Source organism: Camelus dromedarius, chromosome 11 (assembly GCF_036321535.1).
Source record: "Camelus dromedarius isolate mCamDro1 chromosome 11, mCamDro1.pat, whole genome shotgun sequence".
Classification (NCBI taxonomy): Eukaryota; Metazoa; Chordata; class Mammalia; order Artiodactyla; family Camelidae; genus Camelus; species Camelus dromedarius.
The window spans coordinates 10,498,007-10,512,235 of NC_087446.1; the positions used below are offsets into that span (position 1 = coordinate 10,498,007).

The window sequence follows — 14,229 nt, forward strand, 5'->3', positions numbered from 1 at the left end:
CTGATGCTCAAATTCATACATTCCCTCTTCTGAACTAATATAGAGGCTGATAAGCTTCAGAGAACATTTATGCAGTCTGATAAAATGTTCTCCTGGTGGAATGAATTATGTGTGCATCCTAATCCTATGTATAAAACTGTGATCCTTTTCAGAGTGTGTTCGTCGTGTTGTTACACCTTTGTGCCTCTTAATCTGAATCCTGCGTAGTTATAAAGCAGAAGTTTCCTTATTTGACTTGATTTGAAAGAATTTTGTTTTCTTTTTTTTTTTTTTTTAAGGTAGGGAAATGTGGACATGCAGGAGCATGAATTAAAAAGTTACTTAGCTTGCCTGTGGGTTTTTGAAGTTTGTGTGTGTGTGTGTGTGTGTGTGTGTGTTTTAAAAAAACACACATAGAATAGACTAACCAACAAGTTCTTAAAATTATGATCAGAAAAGGAAGAGATGCATTGAGAGCAGAAATTTATGAACTTTTCTGTGGTTCTAAGGAAGTTTATAATGATTCCACTCATAGGAGTTCTGGAGGTAGTTTTTAGAGTTTTTGTGACTTATTTAAACTTCTGTTATTTCATTTCAGGGATCTCTTTTCTCTATGTATTTTTCTACTGCTTTGCTGCAAAAGAACATAGGTATCATTATTCCATCCCAAATTTGACTGAAAGATTAACACATAGCAGGATGGGAATAGTTCAGTGGTAGAGCACGTCCTTAGCATTCACAAGGTTCTGGGTTCAAAACCCAGTACCTCCATTAAAAAAAGAAAAAAAGAAATAATAGCACAAAGTACATTATATGAAATTTTATTGCCTTTGTTTTTTGATGCCTGGTTAAAAATGAATGAGTATTATCAATTTTGGTCTTCGGAGAGTCTGAAAGGACTATAATCTCTTAACAGTGTGATTTTAATACAGTTTTTTAGAATGGAATATAGGGAAGTCTGGTGACTTAAGATTTAAGGCACAGTGTATGAGACTGGAGATGAAAGTTGTGTTTAAAAATTGATTATGGGCATATAAAAGACTCTAAATAACAGTCTATAGGAAGCCTAAGATTTGTTTTCCAATTTTTTTTTTAAGGCTGTTTCAGTTTTAGACTTGAAGTTCTTACTCCTCTTTTGTACTGGAAATGAAGTAATCCTGACTTTAGAGGAAGCAAAGAGGTTCTGCATAAAGAAAAAGAAAAGGCTTGGGTGAGGCTGAGAAAAATACTTGCCCCACCTCTTCAAGTTTAAGTGAGTGAGAGTTTAAGGTGGGAGGAGGGAGGAGGTATTGGAAGCAGAAGGCACATACTTATTGTGAAAGAAGAGGAAAAGTGACTTGACTTCTACTAAAAGAGAAAAGGAACTCCCCCGTAGCAGGTAACTAAGACGGAGCCCTGCGTTGGGAAGCGTTAAGTAGGGGAGTGAACGTACCTAGTACCTGCTCTGGGCCTGCTTTAAATGTGAGACATGCAGGCCTTACTTGGAGGTTTTAGGAGCAGGAGAGAGTTGTTCCAACATGTCTGAGGGGAACAGAACCCTGAGGCAGCTGGAAGGTGGTAGGCCTCTTGTTTGTTTTTGTTTTATTTTGTTTTTCCTTTAATGAGTTAAAGGAGTAAAATATTCCTCAAAACACACAACCCTTTGAGAGCATATTGTGCACCTACTGTGTGCTAGGTCCTAAGCAAAAGACTCCGTGGCCCAAAATAGATGAACTCTGCCCTGAAAGATGCGAATAAATGGGATAAAATTGGTAGGTACAGGTGGGTACCTGTAGTGGTAACTGGTAGGAATGGTGAATACCATGTCACAAACACCAGGCTTAGTTAGGAGAGAAGAGATCACTTACAGCTGGGTAGGTTTGGGGTTTGAACATGGAAACATGGGTAGGAAGTAAGGAAAGAGCGTGGGCATTGGCGTATGGGGGAGAAGTAAGCTGTCTTCTGAATAAAAACCATCTGGACAGATGATTTGATAGTACTCGTTCACCATTGAACATGATGGATAAAACTATGCCTGGCATACAGGAGAAACTTAGTAAGTGTGTGAACTGAACTAAATTAGAAATCATGGTCACCAGGGACATGGCAGATAGTTTGCATAGTTATATCATTCTATTTAATCACAATTCCAAAAGGAGTATTATACCCTGTTTTTGACTGAGGAAACAGAGGCTTAGACAGGTTAAGTAACTTTCCCCAGGCCACGATGATAGTGATTGTAGACCCAGATCTCAAACGCAGGCCACGTACCCTGCCCTGTCCCCATGCCTAAAGAATCTGCAACATGGGGAGGGCTCAAAATCCACTTGAGTCTGAAACCCTGTTTTTTTCTCTCTTTAGAGGAGAGGCTCTATTGATCTGAACTGGGGTGGTACTAATAAAAAAGATGAAAACCTAGTTGAGTTTATATGTAGTTTTTCCTATGCTTTAAATTCTAAGATTCAGAATCATTCCTGGTAGAATAATAGTGAACTATTACAGAAGAGTGGTGTAAGGCTGCCATCGCAGGGAGGGAATGGAGGCTCTGAGGAGGCTCCCTGTTCACGCTAGGCTCTTGCAAGGGGCTCCAGAAGAATTGGGGCAGAGGGGACGCTTGGCCCCCTTCCCTTGATCTTGGAGGGCAGAGTTTTTTTGATCGCTTCATTCATGTTTAAAGAACCCATCTTAAGCTGGTTTATGTCTAGCTGCTAGAAACTGGTGCTGGTGGTTTATTACTAACCCCACCCATCCCTGCCTTTTGCAATAATCTCAGTGATGATTGTGTTTCTAGAAGTAGAATGACAGAGAGAGATTCCCTGAAGGCAAATACAGAGAGCGTGTGCTGTACACTCCAGTTCCGACACACGGGGCTGGGAACTCCCAGAGAGAGAGAGGGAGAGAGAGGGAGGGTGAGAGGGAGGAGAGAACAACAGAACAGTCAGCTGGAGAGGAGGGAGGAGGGGGGAGGAGACCGGCCGTTTTTTTAGATTTTTAAACTCAAGTGATTTTGTTGAGGGGGGGGAGTTTCTCCCCACCCCGAACTTCTGCCCCCCATTCTGGCACCTCCTTTCCTACAGTTCACTGAAGTGCCTTTTTGCAGTCCAGGATCAACTGACCGCTGAGTGTGAGCAGCCCCGTCTGACATGATGTACCTCTGGGTGAGTACAGAGTGCTGTGGGCGAGGGTTCGCACTTGCACATATAAGGAGTGGAAAGCTGCGAGGCTCTGCTCTTGCACAAACGGCCTTCCCCACGGAGCACAGACTGCCACGGCCCCTTCTCCCTCCAGGTGTTAGGCTTTTAAAGCCTAGCAGTGATCATGACATTGGGTGATTTTTTTTTTTCCCCTAATGTTGTTTACCTTGCTAGACTTAGGCACAAGGGCTGAGCTCCCAGTGCAGTGGCATCCCCTGGGCTTGGGAGGTTTGGAGAAGACACTGGGGGCCAAGGAAGTGAGCTGGTTGCTCCAGGAGCTTCAGTCTTCCTGGTGGGTCAGGATCCACCTGTGTTTTGTCTCGGGGGCACTAACCTTGATAACTAAACCGTCTCTTTAGAGATTGAGAGCAAGTAGGTGGTATGATTCTTAATTAGGAATAAGATTTGGTAAGTTTTTATGTAGTAATTTTTGTTATCCTTCACAACAATCTTGTGAAGCAGGTCACTATTGTTATTAAAATTTTATGAGGCAAATAATTAAGTCACAAAGAGTGGCTTGCCCATAGTTAGAAACCAGGTCTATAGCAGCTGGAATAGTAATTAATAACCAAACGTTATAATACATTTTATGCTTGCCAAGAACTTTAATACCTTACATTATTTTAATTTATTGTTAACTATGGTGTTATAATTTGGGATAGAGGGAAACATACTAGGATTAGAGAGGTTTTAAAATTATGAAATGTGGTGACTTTTAGGAGAATGACAGGGGAAATAATACAGGAAAAAAACTCTGCTTTTAGCTGTGAGAACAAGAACATCTATATAGTCCCTTGCAAAGATGGCGGTGTCCTCTCGAGCAGACAGCTGTTGTGCGTTGCTAAGGGAGCCTCCTAGATGTGATGCCCTTGGCTACTAGCCAGCTTTTAAAAGTTTCACTTTGCCCTTTGCCCTTCAGCCTAGATGTCTGGAATTGCAGAAACCTACTTGGCTCAGGCAGGCTAAATTTATAAATATCAGACTAGAATTTTAACTAGGTTTACGGAGATGGAGCTTGATCACAGAGGGGTGTGTGTGTGTGTATGAGTGTGCGTAGGGGCTGCCTTCCTGCTTCTCCCTTCATACTTGAATATGACCTTGAAATCTGACTTCCTCCCCTCTGTTGACTTATTTTTGTAGTATTTGTAAGAAGTCAAAAAACTTTTCTGACACATTTATGTCCTCTAAGTCGTTTTCATCTCTGTGAACTAGGCATCTATGTCTAGGGTCTTTGCAGCCTTGTCAGTGGGACTGATCAGCTGTCTGTTAACCAGAGGATTGGTTGTTCTGGCTTTTGATTTGTTTGGAAGAGGAGTTATAAAAGGAAACAAGTTGAATTGGTCTCATCTCCACTCATTTATGTTTAACGAAAGCAGTGACAGTCTCCTCGGTTATTTCCCATGTGCTTATATTACAGCTATTTGTAAATTTGTCTCAATCCCCTTTACTTGTTAGCCCCGGAACAGAGCTTTCAAACCAAAGGCCCACATTTTGGGTTGAGAAGCATGTATGCCAAGATAACTATTCCCCTCAACCCTGGGAGCAGCCACAAGGGGCCTAGATTCCCCTGGGCACTTGGACCACGTGCACTCTAGTTTGCCACTTTGTGCCATAAAAATACTACCATTTTCTGTGTCTGCCATGACACCTGACAGTTTGGGTAGCACTGTCTAGAAGGCAAAAAGTGCTCCAGCTCTGTCTTCACGATCTGCATCATTTGTTGGATTTACTGAAAATGTCCAGAAGGAGCTGTAGTTGCATGATGTCCAGATACAGAGAAGACTATCTCAGTGGTCAGGCATGAAGGGGGAGGCACTGGAGGGGCTGCCTGGATGAGGAATAGGAGATCAGCATTTTGTGGCGGTCAGTACCCAGCCAGGTGACGTTGGACAATCAAGTGTTCTGACCTCAGTTTCCATGTCTATAAGATAGCTCTTCTAATTTTAAAATTCTGGGAAGTGAATTTTGAGTAGCAGTATGTGTGCCAGCAAGATGCCCAGTTGTGCAGGAATGTTTAGTTCCTAGAAAACATGAGAATATGAAATGTATGTCACTTCATGGCCTGCTTGGTGTGGTACCAGCAGTGAGTTAAAGGCACTGTTCTAAGCATTCTAGAAAAATTACTGAACTATGTTTAGTTGTCAGTACTACTGAGTGGTGTGGACATTCTTGGAAACTGCAGAGCTGAAGAGTAAAAGTTAAAGCTTATGCCAGCATTTTGGTTTGTGTAGTTGAGCTAGACATGGCCCAGAATTTGCTCCTGTTTGTCTAGAACTCTGAGATAGAATGCCGTCTGTGCTCTGTACTTGCCTTTTTGCCAGATCTCCTCCCTCCCCACTTTCCTGTTGGCCACTCTCCTTTATAGTGAAATTAGTAGCGTCAGGGGGCAGCATGAGCTGGTGCAAAGAATGTGGGTTTTAGAGACTTAAGAAGGTTTAAATCCCACCTCTGTCATTTCTAGTTGTGTGGTATGAACAAGTCACTTAACCTCTCTGAACCTCAGTTTCTTCTTTTGTTACATGGAGAACATTAATGTCTATCACACGGAATTATTGTAAAGATTTGAGATAATCTATGAAAGATGCTTAACATGGTGTGTAGCACATAGTAGATGCTCAGTAAATAACCAATGTGAGTCAACTTTTTGCTTTGAACGTTTGCATAGCAGACCACTCGCTCCCCCCAGAGCATTTCCTCTAGCATGCCTTTGAATTCGTGCAGGGAGAACTTTGATAAACACAAACTAGTTTAACATGAAGTGTCTCCCCTTAATCAGTATTTTGAGCACTTGCGACTAGAGAACCCTCACTAAACTTGCCTGCTGATGGAGAACATCCCCATTATTTTCTCTAAGCTTTTTGGGGGAGGGGTGCAGTACTACTCTTAAGCACTTGCTATGTCATTTATTCTCCCTTTCTCCTCTTCAACAAGTAGGTGGCAGAGAGGGCCAGCCTAGGGACAGAGACAAGGGAGAGGGAGGGAGGCATGTCATTCCTGTAGTGAGGGAATTTACATGTTTGATGATTACAGAATTTATGTCCAGTAAACAAAATTATAGACCACTGACTTAAATTCCCAGAAGTCAGGATGTGTTCTCACTGTCGGAGCTGATCTTAGCTAGACGGTTCTCAGGTTCTCTCTTACTCTTATTCTATATGGACGAACTTCTGGATTTCATTTTGAACTATTTTGTCATAGTTCAGTCCTCTGTCTTCTTAGTAAATCAGTTCAGTCAACATTTAGTGAGTGTGTGTAATGGGTACAATGGGTAGAGGACTGTGCTGCTAGCTGGTATAAACACAAAGATGATTAAAGACTCCCATGCCCTGACATAATTTATAACACAGTGGTAGAGTGTGTGTACACAGATAAGAATGATTTTTGTATGATGCTTTTCAATTAAGAAAGTGCTTTTATATGCTATCTTATTTCACCCTCACAGCAGTGCTAAGGACTTGGTATCATTACTGCTATTGTACAAATGAGGAAAGAGACCCAGAGACCAAGACCATTTATTGTACGTGACGGTTAATTAATGACAGAGCTGGAAACTCAATTCCATATATTTTTTAACTCTATGGCTCTTTTTTTTTTTTTAAACACTACCTTCTTTTAAGAGAGGCTGTTTTTGTTTTGTTTACTTTAAACTGTTTATGAGTGATAACATATATGTTAGCCATATACCTCAGTCTTCAACACATGTGGGAGTTAGCTGTCATCCTCATTTTACAGCAGAGAAAGAAACTTCAGCAACTTGCTAAGGTCACACAATTGAGAATAGACAGAGGTAGGATTTGAACCCTGGTCTGTCTGGTCTCAGAGCTTACTACAACACACTTAAAATCTTCTTTTATTTGTCTGGTTTATCACTGCTACCATTCAGCCTGATACAGGATAGAGTAGAGAAATGAAAATAAGGTAACCTGAATTCTGTTTCATTATCCATTAATTGAGATAAGTTACTTAATTGCATGTACCTTGATTTTGCAGAGTGTCAGAAGATTGGATAGCTCTTGAGAGCGTTACTGGAGTAATCTTAGAAAAATGTGTATCAGCCATTTTAGAAACAAGGTAGTCAGTAAGTGATGGCTTTATCATAAAACATGGAAATCATGGCCTGGGAGTCAAAAGACACAGGTTTTGGTCTCGGTAGTGCCATTTGTCAGTGTATAGCCTTTCTGACGTGGTTTTCCAGTCTTTAAAATGGGACTACTAATACCTAACAGTTTGTTGAGATAATTTATGTTAAAGTTTTTTGGAAGCTATTTTGTACCAAGCAAATATAAGATAACAATAATAATAACAGCAGCTTATTATTCGGTTGTAGTTAGGCTGATTTTTAATGCTCACTTTTTATCACTGTTTTGCCATTTGAATTGGTTTACACATTTAGAGAATTAGACTTAATAGTAAATTGAGTTATCACAAAATGTAACCACAGGTCAGTTCAGATAACACTGGAGGCCAGATACTGTGAATAGATACTTGGCAGTGAAAAGCCATTTAAAAGATTTTAAATAGGATTGGGAGTAGGCTGAAGTGGAGTTTATAATTAGATTTGTTTTTTTAAAAAGATATCTATACAGATGAGAGAGGAGTAAGAGAGCAGAGAGAAGTTGGTGGTTGTTGTGGAGTAGCCTCAAGGGCAGAGAATGGTGAGGATAGCGTGTCCTAGAGAGGAGAACTGCCTGAGAGAGAGGCAGAAGATACGATTGACAGGATAATGTCACGATTCGGAAGAGGTCCAAGTTTTTTTGGAGGCAGGAAGGTAAAGGGTATCATGAGTCTGATTTCAGATTTGGTACTTCTGGGTAACATTGAGATATTGAAGGGGAAATTCCGCTTAGATAGTTGGCTACCCAGGTCTGGAAATACAAGGAAAGTTAGAGGCTTAAACTATAAGTTTGTGTGAAATCTGCATGCAAGAGTAATCGAAGCTATGGGCAGGTTTGATGATGACTTAAGATGAGCCTGGCCCAGGGAGAAAAGGTAGAGCAAGAGAAGGTGATGCCTGGTAGACGAGATGAACCCTCAGAGGTGGCAGGGAACAAGATTCCAGAGAGCTTGTTCTTCAGAAGGAAAACCAGGACACTAGGAAACTAAAAGAGTGGCAGGAAGAGAGAACTGAAAAATGTCCGTCGTTTTAGTAACATGGAGGTCATTGATGACATTTGCAAGGGTTGTTTCAGAGAACTGCTGAGAACAGAAGCCTGAGAATGGAGTCAGTTCAGGAGTTCATGGCAGGGAGGGGAGTGGGGGAAGGAATTCAAGGTAGACATAGTATAGGCAGTTGTTGGAAAAGTTTGACTGACTTTGAAGGAATGTAGAGGGTACTTATAAGAGTATGTAAGATAGAGAAGGGTTTGTTTTATTTTAAATAAAAGACATGGTCATGTTTAAAATCTAGCTGAATAAATTCATTTGAGAAGGAGAAGTGGAGTATACAAGAGAAGAGAAGGGATAATTGCTCTTATGCTTTGAGAAGATAGGCTTGGCTTTAGGAGTAGGAAGAACTCTCCTATTTAACAGGAGGGAGAACAGATAGAGGACAGAGAGATCACAGCATCTAGGAGTTTGAAAAAGTCTTTACAGAGTAGGAAGTAGACAAGCAGAGTGGTTGAAGAGTAGAAAGGGTCATTGCTTTCCCCAAAAGAGATAGATTGGTGAAATAGTGTATTTGTTTGGGAACCATATATAATTCCATGTGGCTTGTATGTGTGGGATGAGTGGAATAGTGATGGATGAAAATTAAAAATTTTAGAGGCCAGATTATCTGAATAGTTTAAGGTGTTTTTTTTTTTTTACTCTGATGAGGAGCCATTACTTATCAGATTCTAAGCAGGATCAAGTGTGATCAGATTTGTATATTATTTAACAAGATGCTTCCATTATTATTGCAGAATTTATATTGATACTTTGGATGACATTGGTTTGATGCATATTTTTAAATCTCAGAAAACTGTAGGGAGCTAAACAAATGATTGTATTGGTAATATGAGACTCAAGCAGTTAACACATTTATTGATGATAGTTGTGTGCTGATCCCTTTCTAAGGGGTAGGGAAAGAGCATGAACAAGACAAAATTCTTTCCTGTAGAGCTTGTATTTTTTAACTGGAGAAAGAAAATTGTAAACACGTAAGCAAACAAGATAAATTCAGGAACTAATAAGTGCCATAGAGAAAAAGTTATATGACCCTGAAGGTTTAGCTAAAGTGAAAAAGGCCTGAGTGAAAAGGAGTACCATCTCGTCAAGCTATGGGAGGAAAGCATTATAAGCAGAAGGAGCAGCAAATACAAGTCCTCAGATGGTCTGGGGCATTCAAAGGACAGAGAGAGGGGTGGTGTGGGTGGAGTGTAGAGAATGTAGGAAGAAAAGAATGTTGGAAGATAAGACTGGAGAAGTAGACGAGGGCCAGATCTTTCCCCCGGTAGAGATTTGAATTTTGTTCTGGTTAAAATGGGAAGGTATTGGGAGATTTTAAGCAGGAAAGTTGACTTTCTTTAGGAAAAGTGATAAGGAAGGCCAAGAAGCAAAAGGTGATGGCTTAGACTCTGGAAGGCAGTTTGATAAGATTAAAGATGGTTTGTGTGTGGTGAAAAGAAAGAGGAATCAGCTTTTGGTTTGAGAAATTAGGATGGAGGGGACATTTCCTTGCAACAGAATAGAGAGTACACAAAAAGACAATATTTATGGTTTGGACTTGTCAAGTCTGAAATATCTAGTAGATATCCAAGTAGAGAAGTTCAGTGGCAATTTGACATGAGTCTGGAGCTCAGAAGAGAGATGTGAGTTGGAGGTATAAGGTTGAGATTCATCAGTGCATATTTTTAAAGCGTTGGGAGAAAATGTAACTAGAGAACAAGGCTGAGGTAGAAGCCCTGAGGCCTTTCACTAGAGGTGTGAAGGATACTGAGACTTGGGTAGGGCGGGCGGGAAACAAGAGGGGAAGAAAGTGTTGGATTTGGATTACTTAAGACCAAATAATTGGTCATTGGCCTTGGTAGGATGTTGGTCATTGGTGAACTTGGTAAGAGCTGTTTGAATTGGAATGATGGCAGTAAAAAAGCCAGTTGGAATGGGCTGAGTTTTTAATTGGTAGGTGAAGATGTTGAGACAGTGAAATATTGTTTAGTTGTGTAGTGGAGCAAAGAATTTGGGCAGTACTAGATGGGCATGTGGGTTCAAGGGAGGATTTTTAAAACACAGGTGATGTTAAGTTCAGGCATGTTTTATGTCACTGGGATAGATCCAGTAGAGGGGAGGAATTGAGGGTACTGAAAAGGAGGCTAATTGCAGGCACACAGTCCGTTAGATCCAGCACACAGAAGAGGGATTGCCCAGAGGCAGTTTTTTTTTTTTTCCCTTTTTAATAGGAAGGAGGGCAGTGTGTGTGGGTTTAGAGCCAGCGAGACTGGTGGCATTGGTTTTAGGCAGAAGAGGGAGTCCTCTGATTGTGTCTGCTTTCTTTATAACATATAAGATGAACATAGCTGAAAGTGGAAGTGTAGGGAGTGGAGAAGTATCTCAGATTTGCAGAGAGAGGACAAGGTTCTCATCTCAAAAAATGGGAAGTGAACTTACTAGAGCAGTATAGTATGCCTAAAATCTGTAGTCATTAACTTGACGTGAGTGGTGGCAAGTCGTGATTTTTATCCAGCAATTTTATGTTGTTAAGTTGGAAGAGAGGGTTAAGTAAACAGTTGGATTTAACCAGGAGTTGAGATTTTACTAGGTAAATTAAACTAAGAGAAAAAAGGACAGGGGAATTAGGACTTCTTAAAAAGGATTAATTATGTATAGTGTTGGACCCTAGAATCTAAACTGGCTTAGGAAGGAATTAAGAACATTAGGAAGAGAGGACTTGGGGATAATGAAAAAGTGGCAGGACCAACTTGTAGATTAGAGCCCTCAAGGAGGCTGGAGAAATGCTGGAGTGGGAATCTACTGGAGTAAGCAAACTTGATGGTGTGAGAGCAGAGTGCTTGAAATGCTTGAGATTTTGGGAGATGGTGCAGTTACTGGTGATGATGATGCTATGATTTGTTGCTAAATGGGTGGCTTAGGTGAAGTCGTGAAAAAAATATAGCTGATGCTCAAACACATTAAAACAACAATAGCTAGGTGGCCAAAGTAGTTAATGAATGATCCATGTGTATGTTGAAGTCGTCAAGAATGATAAAACTAATAACGAACATGAAAACAGGGAGTCCTGTGCTAAGACTTGAGGCAGTGAACAGATGATACCTGTTTCAAAGGATCTGCAGTTTGGGTGGAGGGTAGAGAAGTGGTTTAGAAGTAGTCTTGCAAAGTGAGCAGGATACCTGCAGGGTTCAACACTGCATGGTGATGGGGAATGGGGAGGCTGCTTGCCCCTGCCGAGCTATGGAATGGAAGGAGGAAAGCTGCTACTGAAGAAGCAGCAGTATTCTCAGGAGCAGTCAGGCTTTCTTTAAAGAGAGCCAAAAGGTGAAGGGAACATCACAGAGAAGAGAGCAAGTATATAGGAGTTTACTGAGGCTCACTTATGACTGCTAGAGCTTTAGAGGGCAAGAGAGAGCAAGACAGGGGATGAGAGGAGTGGATGTGCAGAGCTGTTAGGGTGAGCCACCTGGAAGGCATGGACTTCTGATGATGGTTGAGGTGAATGAGGATACGAGCCAGGATGGAACTGTTCTAGAGATCTCTTGGAAAAACAGGGTAATTAGTTAAACCTTTAAGCCAGAGCAATAATTTTTAAACTTAATAGTGCTCAAAATGTACAGATTGCTGAGCCACCTCCAGTTTTAGATTCATGAGATCTGGGTGGACCTGGAAGTGTATGTATATTGCCAGGTGATGCTAATGCTGCTGGTCCAGTGGTTTGGAAACCATTGGTCCAGGGAAACTAGTTGTGGACTGAAGTAAGCAGCTATTTTGAAGTGTAGTTCAAGATGGTGAGCTGCCAGGGGGAGGCAGAGGTTTCCTCAGGACAGCTGTGTCAGGCCTCTCTGACTTTGACAGTTTAAGGAGAAAGTGAATATATAATAATTTCTTTTGAGAGTTATTTCTAGGTGATGCAGTTTGATTATTAGCAGACACTTAATTGAATATCTGTTTTATGCAGCAAAGTGAAGACACCAAGAGTTATAAAATATTTTCTTTCTCAAGGATAATGAGGTAAACTAGGGACATACAAGTTACATAGCAATTCGTTGTGGCAAAGACTACATGCCAGTCGGTAGGTGGTATGAACAGTTGTCAATAGGAGATCAGAAAAGTGGGTAATCACTGAAGATAGAGTTGGTTGGAGATTGTTTCTTGAAGGAGATGTAATTTAAGCTAGATTCTGGGAGAACTGAATAGATGGAAGCAAGATGGAGAACTGATACAAGCAAAGATACGGTGTCAAGTGTGACCATGACACCTGACGGCTACTCGTGAGTCCCACTGCTTTCATTCTGGCCATGCCACCATTAGCTCTTGCCTATATTATCGTAATAATAATTTTCTAACTAGCCTCCCTGCTTTAATTCTTCCCCAACCCCTCCTCCGAAGTCTGTGCTCAACAGAGCAGCCAGAGTGATCCTTTTAAATGTCACATTGTATCGCTCCTCTGGCCAAAAATCTCCCATGGTCTCATATCTCACTCAGGATAAAAGTCAAACGCCCTGCACTGGCCTAGAAGGCCCAATATGCCTTGCCCCCCTGGCTGTCTTTGACCTCAGTTTCTTCTGTACTACTGGCCAGTCTTTGAACATTTCAAACACACCCTTGCCTCAGGGCCTTAGGTTTTGCCCACCGCCTTGCTTCTTCTGCAGATAACAGCTTGACTTCCTTGCTTAGAGATGAGATCTCTACTCAGTTGTCACATTATGGTGAGCACCCTATATAAATGGTAATTCCTTACCCCTTTGTCCATCATTTCCCATTCCTTTTCCCCCATTTTAATTTTTTTTCCCTACCACCATCTCACTCGCTGTATATTTGCTTGTTGCCTTTTCCCTCCAACCAGAATGTAAGCTCCACGAAGGCACTGGCGTATTATCTGTGCCTTGGAAGGTGCCTGGCACATGAAACGGACTGATTGGACATTTGTGGAATGAAAAGAAGGGAGGAAATGAAGTTTGGGGAGTAGTGAAGGGAGCAGTATTACTGGAAGAGACAGGAGTACTGTTTTCTGCCAGCTACTGCTGAATTTCTTTTACCTTATAGCAAAACTCAATAGAGTTGTCTCTGTTTGCTCACATCAGTTCTTCTCCTCTCGTTCGCTTTTAAATCTGCTCAGTTGGGTACGTGTTGCTGCCACATCACTGAAAGTTGCTCTTGTCAGTGTATTACCAGGTCTCAGGCTTCATCTTACCTGACCTGTCTGTAGAACAGAACATGGCTGATCATCGCTCCCGTGTGATGCATTTTCTTGGGTACTTGACTTCCAGAGCATCACACTCTCCTGCTTTTCTTCTTACCTCATTGGTGATTTCTTCTCAGTTTTAAAATTGTAATACTTTGGGCCAAGTCTTTTCTTGATTCTTTCATTTAGTGATTTCATCTAGTCTTGTGGATTTAACTCTGAGTTAATCAGGAGAGATAGCCAAAACCATTTATCATCTGAGTCAAGTGGGCCCTCTAATCTTTTCATCTTTATCTTATGACTAATTTAAGAAATAAGAAATGATAGTGAAAAGCAATTTTATTAAAAATAAGAAAAAAATGCATTCATGCAACTAATTACATATCTCTCCTGTAATGACTACAGGTCACATTTAAATACTATTCATGGTTTTAAAAAATTTTTTTTTGCAATATTTCATGTTTTTCTATCCTTTTGTATCTTCTTTCTTTCTGTTCTCCGAGACTCATGTTTATGGTTGAGAGGGTAGATATTCTCTTCCTAATTCTGTGTTTATTCCTGCAAGTTCCTTTCCTAGCAGTGTGAGGAATTGTCTTATTAATTTGCAATCTTGTAACTGAAGCTTTTCCTGTAAAATGAAACTATTCATTGTACTAATATCAATCATATTGAAGAAAATAGATATAGGCTATCCTTCATCCATTCTTTTGCAAGTATAGATTTTAACTCTTTTATCATTATGTC

The 14,229-nt window shown here is 40.8% G+C and overlaps 1 protein-coding gene across 18 annotated transcripts in view; it reads left to right on the top strand.

The window, feature by feature from the left end:
* The window catches only part of RBFOX2 (RNA binding fox-1 homolog 2), a 238,749-nt gene that overhangs the window by 103,518 nt on the left and 121,002 nt on the right, over positions 1-14,229 (top strand). Inside the window, exon 1 of one of the 18 annotated variants that reach the window (XM_031463184.2) lies at positions 2,853-3,116. The exons of the other annotated variants lie outside the window; for them this stretch is intronic. Coding sequence (XP_031319044.1) covers positions 3,102-3,116 — 15 coding nt within the window. The 5' untranslated portion in view covers positions 2,853-3,101. Of the gene's footprint in view, positions 1-2,852; positions 3,117-14,229 lie in introns of those variants that run through there. 18 annotated transcript variants of the gene reach the window in all.